Source organism: Chiloscyllium plagiosum, chromosome 2 (assembly GCF_004010195.1).
Source record: "Chiloscyllium plagiosum isolate BGI_BamShark_2017 chromosome 2, ASM401019v2, whole genome shotgun sequence".
Taxonomy (NCBI): domain Eukaryota; kingdom Metazoa; phylum Chordata; class Chondrichthyes; order Orectolobiformes; family Hemiscylliidae; genus Chiloscyllium; species Chiloscyllium plagiosum.
The window spans coordinates 102,552,738-102,568,688 of NC_057711.1; the positions used below are offsets into that span (position 1 = coordinate 102,552,738).

A 15,951-nucleotide genomic window follows, 5' to 3' on the forward strand; every position below is an offset into this window, starting at 1 on the left:
TAGTTAACAGAGTCTTACATGGATTCATACTGTTTTTGAGCAAAGTTCAATGTAACTCGGCAAGTACAAATTCACCCCACAAACGTATATGTGCATCTGGGTTTTTGTGTGCGCGCGCGCCTGGAAGAGAGAATGTATGTGTGAGAGTGTAAAGGGGTCTAAGTCTGTGATAGAGTGCATGTGTGTGTCTGGGGTGGGGGGTTGTGAGTGTCTGTGAGAGAGAGTGCATATGTCTGAGAGTGTAAAGTGGTCTAAGTCTGCGAGAGGGTGCATGTGTGAGTGTGGGAGTGTGTCTATAGGACGCACACACTCGCACGTGCACCCTCTCACAGACTTAGACCCCTTTACACTCTCACAGATACATACATACACTCTCTCTGACACTCACAACCCCCCTATCCCACACACACACACCCCTACAGAGACACACTCTCACATGTACCCTCTCGCAGACTTAGACCACTTTACACTCTCTCTCACACACTCACACACACACACAAATATGTTTGTGGGGTGAATTTGTACTTGCACAGTTACATTGTACTTTGCTCAAAAACTGCAAGAATCTATGTAAGATTCTGTAAACTCATTTTTTTAAGATTAGAATCAGTCGAAACATTATGGCACAGACAACAGCACGTGGGGGCTAACACCTTAAACATCTTATCTGGTCTGACACCAGTTGTTACAGTTAACCTGAGAATGTAACTTTTGAAAAAAGTGTTGAGATTTACATCTGAAAGAAGTGAAACTATCATGGTCATTCTAACAGATGAGAGACTTAACAAACAATCAAGGTATTTTTCAATGTATAATTTCAGTTAACATCACATTGTAAAATTTTGCTATAAATTCTGTGTCTTACAATTGTGTACTCCACAACCACCTGATGAAGGAGCAGCTCTCCGAAAGCAAGTGCTTCCAATTAAACCTGTTGGGACTATAACCTGGTGTTGTGTGATTTTTAACTTTGAACACCCCAGTCCAACACTGGAATCTCCGATTCATTCTTGGTGACAGCACAAGGCCAAATGTAGACACCATGATATAAATTTGCATATGTCATGTAAAAATACTGTTGTACTAAGTGTATGCATTTTTATTCATTGGCTTCTTACTGTTTTCCAGGAAAAACTGGTATCTGCCTGCTGCAGAAATTTCACCCAAGACACCTGTTGCTTTCAAACTGCTTTCCAAGTACAAGATGCCATCAGGGTCTATGAAATTGAGCTTTGAGGTGATGGGTATGAAAACCACTGATTTTTTTTTTAGTTTCTGTATTAAGTACAATTCTGATATTCTTAATAAATTGCTCCTTACAACAGATCATTAGTGTTCCTACAAGTTCTGCATTTATTGAAAAATCTGACAAATGAATAAGGATTTAAAAATCAAAGAATAATGCGAGGTTATTGACTTGAAGAATTAACCCTTGAGTTTGTGTACAAAAATGCTTTGACAGTATTTTCTGATTTATTTATTTCAGATTTCCAGCATCTGCATTTTTTTTACTTTAAGTTAAGCTCAAGCTTTAACATCACCAATTCCACACTGTTTTCTTTAACTGTAGCCTCTCAGTATGCTTGTTACTGTACATACTGTCAAGGACAGGCCACTAAGCACTTTCAGGCCGCTCTGCTATTCAGTAAGATCATGTCTGATCTGATTTTAACATTAATTCTACGGTCCTGCATATCCCTGATAATCGTTCATCCCCTGGGTAGTCAAGACTATCTTCCTCTGCCTTAAAAATATGTATTGCGTGTGTGTGTGTGTGTGGGGTGCTGTGAACCAGTTGTTGACAGAAGCTTTCGCTATCTTAATGATTTTAAAAAAAAGTTCATCCTCCCTCCATATTTTGCTGTAGAAAACTTCGAACAAGTAATAGCCATTTTATTTCTGACACATTAGCTTTGTTGGTTCTGTGATGTGGTAAGGTACATTTTTCTGCCCTAGAGGGCCACCCCATGGGTGAGTTTTGCACTGCAACTTCTCAGGATCAAGATTTATTAAAATATTTTTTAAAAATCTTGAAATTTCATTAGGTATTGGCTTTTGCATTTTTTTTAAGCACTGCTAGTGCTAAAGGCAGGCATGAGTCCCTGATAGTTTTGCTTCTCCTTTAAGACATTCTGGCATTGGAGGCAGTCCACAGAAGGCTCACAAGTTTGATCCTGGGAATGGCGAATCTGTCTTCAGAGGAGAGATTAAATAAATTGGGCCTGTACTCATTGAACTTTGAAAGAATGAGAGGTGACCTTTTTGAAACATACACAATTTTTAGGGAGCTTGACAGGTTAGGTATGGAGAGGCCCTCCTCTTGTGGGACCAGAGGGCATGATCTCAGAGAATAAGGGGTCACTGAGTAAGGATAGAGATGAGGAAAGTGTTTTTTCTCAGGGTGGCGAATCTAAAAACTCTCCGCAACAAAGAACTCCATAAAGTTGGATTGTTAAGTATATTCAAGGCTGAAGTAGTCATATTTATGTCCAGGGAATTGGGGGTTCTAGGGAAAAGGCAGGAAGGTGGAGTCGAGGGTTATCGGATCAGCCATGATCCCATTGAATGGCAAAGCAAAATCAATGGGCTGAAAGGCCTACTTTCACTTACTCCTCTTCATGAAATTTTGTTAGAAATAGGATAAAGTTGTATGCAGGATATTTGTTTGAACACCCTGAGTGCACTTCACATGTTGCCTTGAGTGATTACTGCTAAAAATGACGATGTTAAACATTGCATTACCTGTCTTGTATCATAGAGATATACAGCACGAAAACAGGCCCTTTACCCCAACTCATCTATGCCAACTAGATTTCCTAAACTGTACTAGTCCCACTAGCATTTGGCCCATATCCCTCTAAACCTTTCCTGTCCGTGTACGTGGCCAAATATCTTTTAAATATTGCTGTTGTAACCACCTCTACCAGCTTGGCAGAGTTGGCAGCTTCCTCTGGCAGCTTGTTCCACATACATACCATCCTGTGTGTGAAAGATTTGCCCATTAGGTCCCTTTAAAATCTTTACCATCTCACCTTAAACCTATACCATTTAGTTTTGGGCTCCCCTATCCTGGTTTGATTTTTATAAAGGTAAAAGATTAAGATTTATGCCCTTAAGCTCCCATACTCACTTCAGCTCCCAACATTTCATTCTCTTCAGCTAGAACTCTCTCAAAGCAACGTGGGAGGGCATTATTTGGAAAAATGCATCATGAGTTTTGAATCATTTTATTTGAAAATATAATGCATTGTATTAATCAATTCACAATTTTTGTTTATGCCTGTACATATATGTTCTTTTCCCTTTGTGTAGGTCCCAGTCACATGACGCTGTACATTAGGCCACTCGAAGGAGCTCGTCTGATCAGATCATCTTTTGGGGATAGGACTTCTTTGTACAATAATTATGGCGATTACTTTGTTTTCTATTCCCATGGACTAAAGGCTCCAGCTTGGCAATTTTGGTTGGAGATGCAGGTAAACCAGTTCTTCCCCAGCACCTTATATGCTTTGTCTTTCGTTATGAATTGAAGTAACTGGGGTGGGAAGAAAGCACACAGGACTTGATGCAAATTTGTAACAACTCCCTGCATTGGTTGAATGCACTGATGAAGACAAGCTCTGATTTGAGAATCCAGAGATCAGGATTATTTCGGGTGGATAAAACTACATTACTACAAAACTGAGGCTTTTTTCTACCTGAGATTGCAGTGAATGCATGTGGGATCACAATCTGGACTTTTTCTCCTTCCTTTTTCCCTTTGATTAAGCAAGTTTTGTTGTGCTATTGTCCCTCAATACTTCATTCTCTCTGCCACACAATGCTACAATTGATATCTCAGATTGAGTCCTGTGCCCTCCGCTGTGGCATGTTTCATAGTGGGGGTAATTTAGTTGGTGTTGTGGGAGGTGGTGTAAGGACTGTGCTACCTCCACCTAATTAAGTCTAGTGTCAGAAGGCTGGTAGAACTCTTTTTTTTTTTTCTTCCCTGCAAAGTTGAGGTCCTTTAAGTGGACCATTAATGTGCCATAAAGGGTCTTATCCTATTCCTGCTAGTATTCAGTCAGTAATGGGGAGGGCAGAAGCATATGGGAGCCCAGTGAACAGGGTCATGATACAGCTGTCACTCAAAGGCACTTGGTACCTTGATCGAAGGACTGGTGGGAACAGCCACTCCCTGCCTTTCCTGCTGGTCTAGACCCATGATTGTGTAATGATCCTGAGGCTTGTGTGGCTGTCTTAATGGAAGAAGCTGCTGCCTCCTTGGTGGTAATACCATTCTAGAACTGCTGGCCTTTAGTCCGCAGCTCTTGGGGACGGGACTTTGACCTTGTTTCCCTGTTTTGATGAAAAGAGGCAGCGCAGGGCTCTGATGTGAGATGCCCAATATCTCGCAAGCCCAGCCCATCTCCTTCGGTTTGGAGATGGTGTCAGTGATCCTGTAGTACTTCTCCTTGAAATTATGTAAACTGACTCAGCGCATTTTTGACAAGACTGTTCAATTGAAGCAGCATCAGCAAATACTGTTACTATTTAGAAATCAAAGGTGCTTGTTTGGTAAGTTAATGTTAACGCTACTGCTGTGCTATTTGTACACTCACCTGGTTATAGTTTGTAATCTAGCTTTGAAATAAATGTCCTTTATTTAACTGTGAGCTAAAAGTGCTGTATGTCAAGACATACAAAATTACACCTTGATCTTCGTACCTTGATGGTAGTAGAAAATTGTCAGGAAATATATTTATTATAATAGCCAATGGATATTCCAACTAAAAGGTGAATAAGGAAATTATTTTACAAACTTAGGTGCATAACTGATTATCAACACAACCAGAAATCTCTGTTTAGTCTATGGTTTAAAGTAGAACTTTCCAATACAATTCAATCCAATATATTAGCCTTTTTGTGAATTGTCCTGATTAGTGCAAGATGAAATGTTTTGACAAAATGTCTGTCTTCAGCAATATTCTGGATTCTATTGGTGAGTCTGTTCTTAATGTTGTTTTTCTTAACAGTACTTTAATAGATAAGCTACTTAAATAATTTTCATGATCCACAATATTCTTTCTCTGATTTCTTTATCCTGTTGTTCGTTTTCAGACACTTGACCTGATGACTGACGGCATGGTGGTTGTTGCTATGGCTTCTCATCATTTTTTTGGAGAAGATCAAAAAACAGTAGAATTAGTTGCTCTTGAGCAGAGATTTCCTGAATGGTGCGTTGTCTCCAGCTGGTCCAGCTCTTACAACTTGTTTGTCTTCTAACACTCAGATTAAATAGTTAAGACTAGATGGAGGTAACTCCATTTGGGTAAAGTATGGCATGGCTGGTCTGGGACAAACTGAATCTACTCCCAAAGTATACTCTAGGTTGGTGGAGCATGTTCTCTTGTAAGATCAGGAAATATCTTGCATGCAAATGATCAACTCAAAGTCAGTAAATAATTTGTTAAAAATATTAACTTGAAGGTTGCTCAGTGTAATGGTCAGTGAGGCTGGTGTTTTTCATGTGAAGAAATGTTGGGCAAATCTGAAACATGGCAGATGCTATGTTCTTCTGGTTTAAAAAAAATCTAAATCTGTTTAACTCAGTTGCCCCTTATTTTGGTAGTAAAAGGTTATATTTGACTCTCTGAGGACCAGCACAATCTTCCATAGCCAGCCTCCTAGTGCCCTGGCACCTTTCAGACCTCAGGGATCCTTGTTCATTGTGACATGAAGATCACTTGAATCTTAAGAGTATTACTGTAGACATGCACATACACTGAGTTAACTGTGTTCTCTTGGTATTCATGATGTATAATGAATACTTAAAAAAAACAGTAACGTGTAATTCAAAATGTATTAATATAGGTTGAGAATAGCGAATGTGAACAGATGAGGTGAAAGTATTGTTGGTGTGAAGCAAATTAGTCATTTGCCTCTATTTTCTTTCAAAATGCATAGGATTTGGAATATAAGGGCCAATTAATCAAATAATGATTTTTCAGTTAATTATTTTCAGGGAATTCTTGGGAAACCCAAAGGACTAAAAATTGACCCTCATGATGACTGTGGGTTAATTGCAATATTGCTGCTCGTACTTCTGGTAATAAAACTTTAACAGGAGACAATTCTAATGAATAATTACTTTGTCAGCATGAGGTTATCTGGGTGTTGTCTTGTTGCATGGCTAGTTTTTATTTCCTCTCTATTCCTCCTGTGTGAGTGGGGTAGATTGAGCAGATCCTCAGCCAGTGATGCTGCAGATAATTAAATTCACTCGTTGTAAACAAGCAGCCCACAATGGAAATCATCTCAACACCAGGACTGCATGAAATTTTGAACACAGTTTAACACGGTGCGGTGCTACTATATATGTGTTAGGATGTATATAATGCAAATTTATTAAGAACTCATCATAATTGGTTCTCTTTATGGTCTGGAACCATATTGTTATCTTGAATATAGCTTGATAGGCATTACTGTTAAAAACCAAACTACTGATGGACAGAATTCCTTTTTGTTCTTTGTGTTTCACATTTGCATGTTGCTCGGGGCTCCTTAGTATGATATTGTACATCGATTTTACACTAAGTACTGCTTTGGTGGTTTACATTGTTTCTAAATAGGAAATAATTTTCTTTTGATCCTATCTTATTTCAGTGTGAAATTTCTTTGATTTATCTTACAGATCTGAATCAAGTTTTTTCTAATTAATAGGACTCTAATAATGAAAATGGCACTGATCATTTCGTTTAAACTTGAAAAAAAACTACTTTCATTAAACTGATGTAAATGACTTCCAATGTTTTGGTGGTTTTATTAAGGTGTCAGAGTTTTTACTGACCTGAAACAAGACTCTCCAAATATTTGAATGGTCCAAAACCAACCTTTTATTTTACTTGTGCATAGATAATCTTTTCTCTTGTATACATCAATTGCTTTCGGAAATAACTTCTAAGAGTTATCCGAATAAGTCTTTTATAACAAAATGATGGGAAAGTCTATACATGACTTAGTAATAAGCACAGTTATGATAAAATGCCATGCTGATAGAATGGATGGAGCTACAATTAGTATAGTAAGATCACAGTTTGTTCAGCTCACAGAGGTTGTGTTCCTTTCCTAGGGATTCTAGCCAAAAAAGGCCTATACTTGCTAAGGCTCTTGGATTATGACCACAAGATGTCTGCTTGACTAACAAGTTGTCGGCTTTAAAATGGTTATTGCTTTATGCTTTTAGCTAAATACTTTTATTGTTAGTAATCATACATTTTAATCCTTAAACTATTTTGTCCTTTCTTGTAATCATTAAGCTATTCCATTTTTCATGTTGGCCTAATCAGCAGTTTTATTCTTTCACATTCTTCCCTTTTTGTCCTGAAATGACAACCAAATTCTAAATCTGAATGGAGCTGATTCCTTCCAGGACTAACTGCACGTCTTCTGATGGATGTGCTAAAGGAATAATCTGCTGGAATATCATATGAGCCAGTCATAGTTTGTTTGACAAAGGAAACACCAAGAATTTTACAACAGGAAATCAGAACAAGAACAAAAATTATTTTTAAAAAAAGTCCCCTAAACAATAGAGCTTCCTCAGCTACCTAATAGGGAATGAAGCCAGATGAGTGGTCCCCATTCTCCACCTGGGTGTATTTATAGTTCCTCCTCAATTTTCCTGACCTTATCTGCTTCCTTTCAGATATAATCAGCAAGATTAATGATGTTTTCAGAGGAGTCAGGGATGTAAGTGCAACATTCTGATAATCATGTTGTTTCTGTGAAAGCCTGTTTCTGGCGATGATTCAAGTTCCAGTGATGGGACAGGGATTGAAGATGATACATGTGGGGCATAACATAAGCAAAGCAACAAGAGCCAGTCCATGTTGGGGGCAACCAGGCACAGATCCTGTTTCCAGAAACAAAAGTATGCCATTGTGTGGGACAGACCGAGTTATATAGTCAGGGACCAGACATAGTTAAAGGTTTCTGCTGATACAAGGTTGATGAAATTAACTTTAGATGGAGGCCAAACATTGGGTGTGACATTAAAATATTGGGTTTATTCTGACCTGCAGACCAACCTCTAGGCCTATATCTTGTGAAGCAACTAGAGTCCACTAATTTTCCCACCCTTGAGGTATCTGTACGTTGCTATTTTTTTAAAAATCCTTTCACTTCGGCTCACTATAGCTTTTTTTAAAGCCAGTTTCTCCATGGATTATGTTTGTCTTATTGTTTAAACTATGCTTTTGTGTTCTTCCAAGCCCCACACACTAATCCATGTGTCAAGTAGGTGTCCGTGTATGAGGCCTGCTCTTCAGTGCATTTTTTTTAAACTCGTGTTCTGGTTGTTACCTCTTGAGGTGACATTCACTTTTACACGCATCCCAAGATCATGTCTTGACTCCCACACGATCAAATGACCCATGAGGTTTTACTTATCTCCACACATGGTCCCGATGTCTCGGGCAGTGGCGCAATCACCAAATCAGTTGTCTTAAAAGGAAAGATGAGGACACAAACATCACCAAGAGAAAGTTATCAATTTAGGACTCTCTCCTAATTTCCTTTTCATTAAAATACATTTTAGAAGTCAATTGCCATTTCTACCCACTATTTGTTTTTCTTCTCCTAATAATTTCCATTTCTAATTACTTCATCTCATTCAATTTCGTCAGTTAACTATTCCTATCTATCTAATTTGATATCTGGAGAAATTTGTAGCCCATGGTAAATTATCTTATATTTTAAAACAGAAGTCAAATGTTTGTTTGATTCAGGCAAAACATACTTTGTTCTTTCTCTGAGATGACCCACATATCTTAAAATTACTTTATAGCTTATTCTAGATATTTGACAGACCTTTATGCAAATTTCCAAGATCAAAATTTTGTTTCACCAAAGTCACAAACAATTTTTCACAGTATTTCTTCAATGTTGTTAGCAATGGCTGGACGAGTTGAGGATGCCTCCTCCGTCACTGTATTGCGACCCTGAAGGATTGTAGACCTGTTCAAAAGTTTGTATTAGTATCTGGAAAATCAAAAAGTAACCATCCATTCCACTTCAAGCAGAATGGGTTAATTAGTAATGGTTTAAGAGGTGGGGTGATAACTCCTGCACATATAATTATATGTTGTCTCTCTTTCTTCCCCACCCCCACTTACAGAAAATGTGTTATAATTAAGAAAGGAAAAGCCAACCTCCTTGATAGTTTTATTTCATACTCTAAAACATATCAGGATTTTGTTCAGAGAAATTTCCAAAATGCCAATTTTCCTATTACTTTGATACTTTCATACCAAAAATTCATTTACAATGAGAAAATCTTATCATCCGCAATTAAAGATTCACTCGTGTTAAAATGGTATTTGGAAGTTCACTCTGGCCAGAAAATGAAATTCCAAACATGTTAATTTCCAATTTCAAGAGGTAAATTTCTCCCAATCTTTATGACCCAATTTTAAAATCAACACTTGGATGCAGAGTTGCTAAGGGCTGTTATTGCTTTTGCCATCTTAACAAAATTCATATTCAATTTTTTTAAAAAAAGTCTTCAATATGAACATGGAAATTCCAATATGAACATGGAAATTCATTTATTCAAAAACCAATTTTATAACACAAAATGTGCACAGTTTCCAACTCTGAAATCCATTATAATCACTCAATTTAAATCCCAAATTTGGTCCTTTAAGCAGTTCTGATTAGTCATTGCTCATTTATGTTGTTATAGGCTGTGAAATAACTGCAGCTGCATTAATAAAAGTCTTGCCTACTCACATTAATCTTTTTGGTAGTCTGGTAAGATTCATGGTAATAAAATGCTTCTTATGCACAAATAATGACTAATCCAAAGAGACAGATATTAACAATAGCATCTTAAGTTTGTTACACGATTTTTACAAAATAATGTTGAACTGAAACGTAATTTCCCTTCCTCAGAGAATTGGTTATAGAATTGTGACTGTTACACAAAATTACAACTCTCCATTTCTAGCGCATGAAGACTCGATTTAGGCATCACAGTTGGATACGCTTCACCAGTGTAGAGTAATCCTTTCAATCTGAGACAATTAAAACACTTGTTTTCCAAATGAGATGCAGCAGTCTTAAAATTATATGGTAACAAACGAGTCCAAAACACAAAATTCTGCTAATATCATTTTCTGAAAACAATATTGTTGGTTTGGGATATTTTAGATCCATCTTGATGCTTTGTTTTACATTTTTAATTAAGTGGAGGAATTACAGTAAACTTTACATAATTTAATGAGCAAATGTTAAAGTCTGAGGTGATTTTCCTCAATGTTAGGGTTAGACTTTTTTTGAGAAATGAGTAGAAACAGCTTGCGCCTGAGGCCAGGGTGCTGAAATGTTAGTGTCACTGTACTATACTGTAAGATTGAATTTAACTGATTTATTAATTACAAAATAAACGCTTCAGAGAACTTTGATAGGAAAGCAGTGTGCAGATTGATTTTAATTTCTTTACAACGCCACTTTTTTTTCCTTCCTTTAGTCAATTGTCTGACTAGTCCAACACCTAGGGATAAAAAAGGGGGTGAAGTTGATCTTTGCCAGTAGCATGGAATTATGGGTGAGTTGAGAGCAGGTTTATACTGGTGTCAAATGGTGCAAGAATCTAAGGAAAAGACTTTTGAAAGATTGTAATGTTTTCCTCCAGATTAAACTGATTTGAATTAAATAAGATTGGCTTTCATGAAAACATAGAAGAATGTGACTAGTTAGAAATTGACAGTAGGGTACTCATGATCTGTAAGAAGAACAGGTGGGTTAAACACTTTTTTTTTTACAGAATTTGCATTTCATAATCAAATGGTTCCTTAAAAAGGACATTACATTAGACATGTATGTTCCACACTAATACGGACACACATCACACTTCCAAATCATCACAGATTCCCAAAACACAAACTAAATTCAAAGCATTACTGGATCTCGATCTCCAGGAAACAAAAACACAAACACAAACATTCAATCACCAACAAACAAATGTGCATTCAAACCAGACCACAAAGCGTTAAGACTTAGTTCAGTGAATGCAGCACAAACAGTCGGTCTCTCTGATTTAGGACATCTAATTGTTTAAAGTGATCGCAATTAAATGTGGTATTAGATGGAAATGGCTCCTCAGATTTTTTTTTTACGATGGGTTTTACAAAAGTGTTATTCCCCATTTTAGACAATTAAATTTAAATTTGAATATTGCTGATTGGATCTCAGGAAAATATAAACTTAACGGTCCATGGAATTTGCATTGCCTCAGTGAGGGGGCTGGGCTCTGAACCTCTCACAGAGACAAACTGACCATTACCTCCCAGGAAGGACTTTCCTGTTTAAGCCTTTAATCCTTTTGGGAGGCTCTCCAGGCCCATTTTCCTTGGTTCATGGCAAAGGACTATGGTACGTATTTCATTAATAGCCCTGTTGAGTTGACTGGCAGGATTGGGGAGACTAACCATAATCGTTCTGAGTTCTGACAGGGTCGGTGAACCTACATTGCCTGTCCTCCCTGAGGATTAGGGAAATACTGTATTGGAAACATACCAGGGACAAGGTCAGTGAGTGTCATTGCTGCTTCCATATGTACTGCACTAGGTCTGCCGCTGTCCTGACCCTGGCTCTTGGGACTGTTGATCTTCCCTGTGATTACATCTCACAGCTTGCCTCTGTGTTTCTTCCTGTTGATGTTTTCTAGGGTCTGTTCTTAGTCTTACTAAGAAAAATCACAAAACACTGCATTATAGTCTAACAACTTTATTTGGAAGCACTAGTTTTCGAAGCTCTGCTCCTTCATCAGGTGGTTGTGGAGCAGGCCCATAAGACACAGAATTTATAGCTAAAGATTACAGTGTCATGCAACTGAAATAATATATTGAACAAACCTAGAATGCTGTGAAGTCTTTCATCTTTTAGAATGGGTTGCGGGTTTTACTTCATTAATATGTAAATCCTTGAATAATAAAAAGTGACATCTCAGCTCAGACAATGCATTAAAGGTCTGTCTGTATCCCAATCTTGAGTCAGACTGGTTCTATTTCCAAAGTGGAATTTACACAGTATTACATGGATTGGCTGCCTGCAGATTGTGCATTTTTGAGCAAAATAGAATATATCTGCAAATACAAATACGCCCCATAGACATGTGTGTGCGTGCATGAGAGCGAGAGAAAGTGTATTCTTGTGAGTGTGTGTGTTTGCATGTGCAAGCTTGGTAAAGTGTGTGTGAGCATGATGGAGTATAAGCCTGAGAGAGGGGCTGTGTCTGTGTCAGTGTGCAGACCCTCTCTCATGTACATACACACACCCTCTCTCTGGTTTATATTCCATCACACTCTTTACCAAGCTTGCGCACACATAAACAAACACTCTTTCATGCACTCTCCTGAAAACACACACACACAATCTCGCTCTCTCTCTCTCACATGCATGCATGCGCGCACAAGTCTATGGGGTGAATTTGTATTTGCAGATACATTCTATTTTGCTCAAAAATGTACATCTGCAGGCAGTCAATCCATGTAATATTTTGCAAATTCCACTTTGGAAATAGAACCAGTCTGACTCAAGATTGGGATACAGACAGACTCTAATTTCACACCTTTAATGCATTGTCTGAACTGAGATGTCACCTTTTTAAAATAAGAACTTAGTTATCTCAAGAATGAAACTTAAAAGAAGTTCTGGGATTTACATATTAATGAACTGAAATCTGCAACCCATTCTGAAAGATAAAAGACTTAACAATCTAAGTTTGTTCAATATATTATTTCAGTTGCATAACACTAATCTTTTGCTATAAATTCTGTGTCTTATGATCCCGTTCCACAGTTACCTGATGAAGGAGCAATGCTCCGAAAGCTAGTGCTTGCAAATAAACCTGTTCGACTATAATCTGATGTTATGTGATATTTAACTCTGTCCACCCCAGTCCACCACTGGCACCTCCACATCATATTTTCCATCTGGTATTGTCAGCAGGGTGGCTGGTGGAGGCGTCTAAATGATGATCTAACACCTCAGCCCTCGGAAACTGTAGCTGTTGTGCACGCCTTGGGTCTTGCTCGGGCCTGATAAGGCAGCGGCGGCGAGAATAAGAATAATTGTCTCATTTTGACCTCGAACGTCCTGGTTCTCCTGTGTAGGAGGTGGAGGGCGGGGGAAACTTAGTTAAACAGCCTGGAGAATGTAAGCCATCATTTATGGTTTTCCACCTAATTGTTTACCAGCTGCAACTTGCTGGGGCTTTTCTTTCTTTCCTGCAATAACTTGCTTCAAAATCTTTTTTTCCCTCTCTTGGCTTTCCTTTTCCAATCTCAAAGTTGCTCAGTGTGTCTGTTTCTTACCTCTTTTAAATGGATCTCTATCTAATAGGTATACTTCTAAACAGGATATTCCTCCCAAGTTAAAGGAGCCATCAGGTGCAAATTACTGGCAGCTAACTTTAGTTCACTTTACCCAATCTTCTAAATGGTCAGTTGATGTCTTGCAGCAGTTTTGTAACGTGAAATAGACTGGGGCACCTTTAGGTGGGATTTTACTAGCTCTGGTTCACTTTTTTGTATTATACATCCTTAACTTGGCTGAGTAGTTTTAACATTTTCTCGGTCACTCAATTCCCTTTTTTTTCCCCCCCAGTGGTCTCTGTGCCCAATTTTGCTGGCCGTCACAGGGCCCACTCAAGTCTTAATTCAGGCTCAGTCAGGGTGTTTGAGAACTTTGTTGGACACAACCAGCTTGTTTTCCGAGTGACTGAGTTTTAAGGTTTTAACTCAACTAATTTAAGTCTTCAGGGTCCCAGGTTCGATTCAAGCCTTGGGCAACTGTGTGGAGTTTGCACATTCTCCCCGTGTCTGCGTGGGTTTCCTCAGTTCAAAGATGTGCAGGTTAGGTGAATTGGCCATGCGAAATTGCCCATAGTGTTAGGAGCATTAGTTAGGGGTAAATGTAGGGAAATGAGTTTGGGTGGGTTGCTCTTCGGAGGGTCGGTGTGGACTTATTGGGCCAAAGGGCCTGTTTCCACACTGTAGGGAATCTAATCTAATTCCAACTTCTCCTGTTTGGTTCCCCTGATTTAGTTTTCCAAAGAAGAACCTCACAAACCGTCAAACGTACAATTAAACTATTAAAACAAATCCTTTTATTCTAATAAATCCGACAAAATAAACAAATTAGACAAACAGCACTCTCAGTATTTGTTCTGTCGCTGGCTGGACTTACCAAGAGTACTCACTATGACTTGGTATTTGAATTTGCCGGCGTATCAAAGCCACACTTTTAAAAAAACAGACCTCATAACTCAAGACACTTAATAGCGGTTCAGTGTATATTTGAGAGCCACCAACTCGGCTTACAAAATCACACTATCGAACAATTAACATTGATCGGTATACGTTTGACAGCCGCCGCCCAGGCTATACTCACTATGTATTTGAATTTGCCGGCGTATCAAAGCCACACTTTTAAAAAAACAGACCTCAGAACTCAAGACACTTAATAGCGGTTCAGTGTATATGTGAGAGCCACCCACTCGGCTTACAAAATCACACTATCGAACAATTAACATTGGTCGGTATACGTTTGACAGCCGCCGCCCAGGCTAGACAAAATATATATAAAAAACTCTCGCTAACTCTCCATATATTGTTAAACCTCAGTTACTCCTGATATCTTCTAGTGCGCATAGTTACAATTATCAGTTCTTCAGAACGTAATGTAACTCTTTCTATATCAATGTCAACCGTACCTGGTTTGTTTCCGGAGCTACATCTCACCAGACTGCGTCCGTGGTAGCGGTTCGGGAGGAGATAGTAAATTAAGCGCAGAAATGAACCTGGTTGATCGCAGTACCTTCGAGATGCAGATTGGCGGCACTGCGATACTATCAGGACAGAACCCAATGGCGATCAGGAGTCACTGCTTGCCGGTTCAGGGCTCCATCGTGGAAAGTGACAGTGCTCCACTCTGTTGTTTCTCCGCGAACAGCAAGCGATCTCGTTGGGACCACTAAAATAACTCCAAGATCTTACTGGCTCGAAACAAGGCTCAAATATTTGAATTGTCCAAAACCAATCTTTTGTTTTACTTGTATACAAGGGAAGAGATCACCTATGCCCATCAATTGCTATAGGAAATAACTTCTAAAAGTTATCCGAATTACAGTCTTTTACTAGATGTCGGCTTTAAAATGATTACTTCTTTATGGTTTTAGCTAAATAATTTTATTGTTAGTAATCATACATTTTAATCCTTAAACTATTTTGTCCTTTCTGGAATCATTAAGCTATTCCATTTTTCATGCTGACCTAGTCAGCGATTTTATTAATAATGAAAATGGCACCGATCATTTAGTTTAAACTTGAACAAAAACAGCTTACATTAAACTGCTGTAAATGGCTTCGAATATTTTGGTGGTTTTATTAAGACTATGGACATTCAACTGTTACAAATCATCTAATAGTCTTTGAAGGCTATCGATTCATGCCTTTTAATATATTTTCCCAATCCATCACAGCCAATTTGTGCATCATGCCTTTATAATTTCCCTTATTAGCTTTAATAGCCTTGCTTCAGAATGAATTACTTCATTTTCACGCATAGTGTAAATTTCTATCATATTGTGGTCACTCATTTCTAAAGGTTTCTTTACAACAAGATTATCAATTACACAGTTCATTACATTATTCTGGATCTAAACTAGCATTTCTCTAGTTGACTTCTCAAAATATTGCTCTAGAAAACCATCAGTAGCACACTCCACAGACTCATCCTTCCATTGCTTCAGTTCAGAATTGGTTTATCCAGTCTACATGCAGATTGCAGTCACCCATGATAATTATATTGCCCATGCTACATGATATTCTCATCTCCTAATTAAAACCGTGCCCCACACTACCACTATTTGATGACAAATAAATAACTCCAATCAACGTTTGCAGC

The 15,951-nt window shown here is 38.2% G+C and overlaps 1 protein-coding gene and 1 long non-coding RNA gene across 4 annotated transcripts in view; one reads left to right on the plus strand and one right to left on the minus strand.

Moving 5' to 3' along the window:
* The window catches only part of LOC122562325 (endoplasmic reticulum metallopeptidase 1), a 46,172-nt gene extending 39,390 nt beyond the window's left edge, over positions 1-6,782 (plus strand). For all 3 annotated transcript variants that reach the window (XM_043715208.1, XM_043715199.1, XM_043715216.1), the window contains exons 13-15: positions 1,129-1,244; positions 3,313-3,476; positions 5,101-6,782. In XM_043715208.1, coding sequence (XP_043571143.1) covers positions 1,129-1,244; positions 3,313-3,476; positions 5,101-5,265 — 445 coding nt within the window. In that variant the 3' untranslated portion in view covers positions 5,266-6,782. The remainder of the gene's footprint in view (positions 1-1,128; positions 1,245-3,312; positions 3,477-5,100) is intronic.
* Positions 3,450-15,002, minus strand: LOC122562361. The gene is made up of 3 exons (XR_006315288.1): positions 14,759-15,002; positions 8,851-8,997; positions 3,450-3,535 (listed from the first exon to the last, which is right to left on the minus strand). It is a non-coding gene; the product is annotated as an uncharacterized LOC122562361 (long non-coding RNA).
* Between the last annotated feature and the right edge of the window lie 949 nt (positions 15,003-15,951).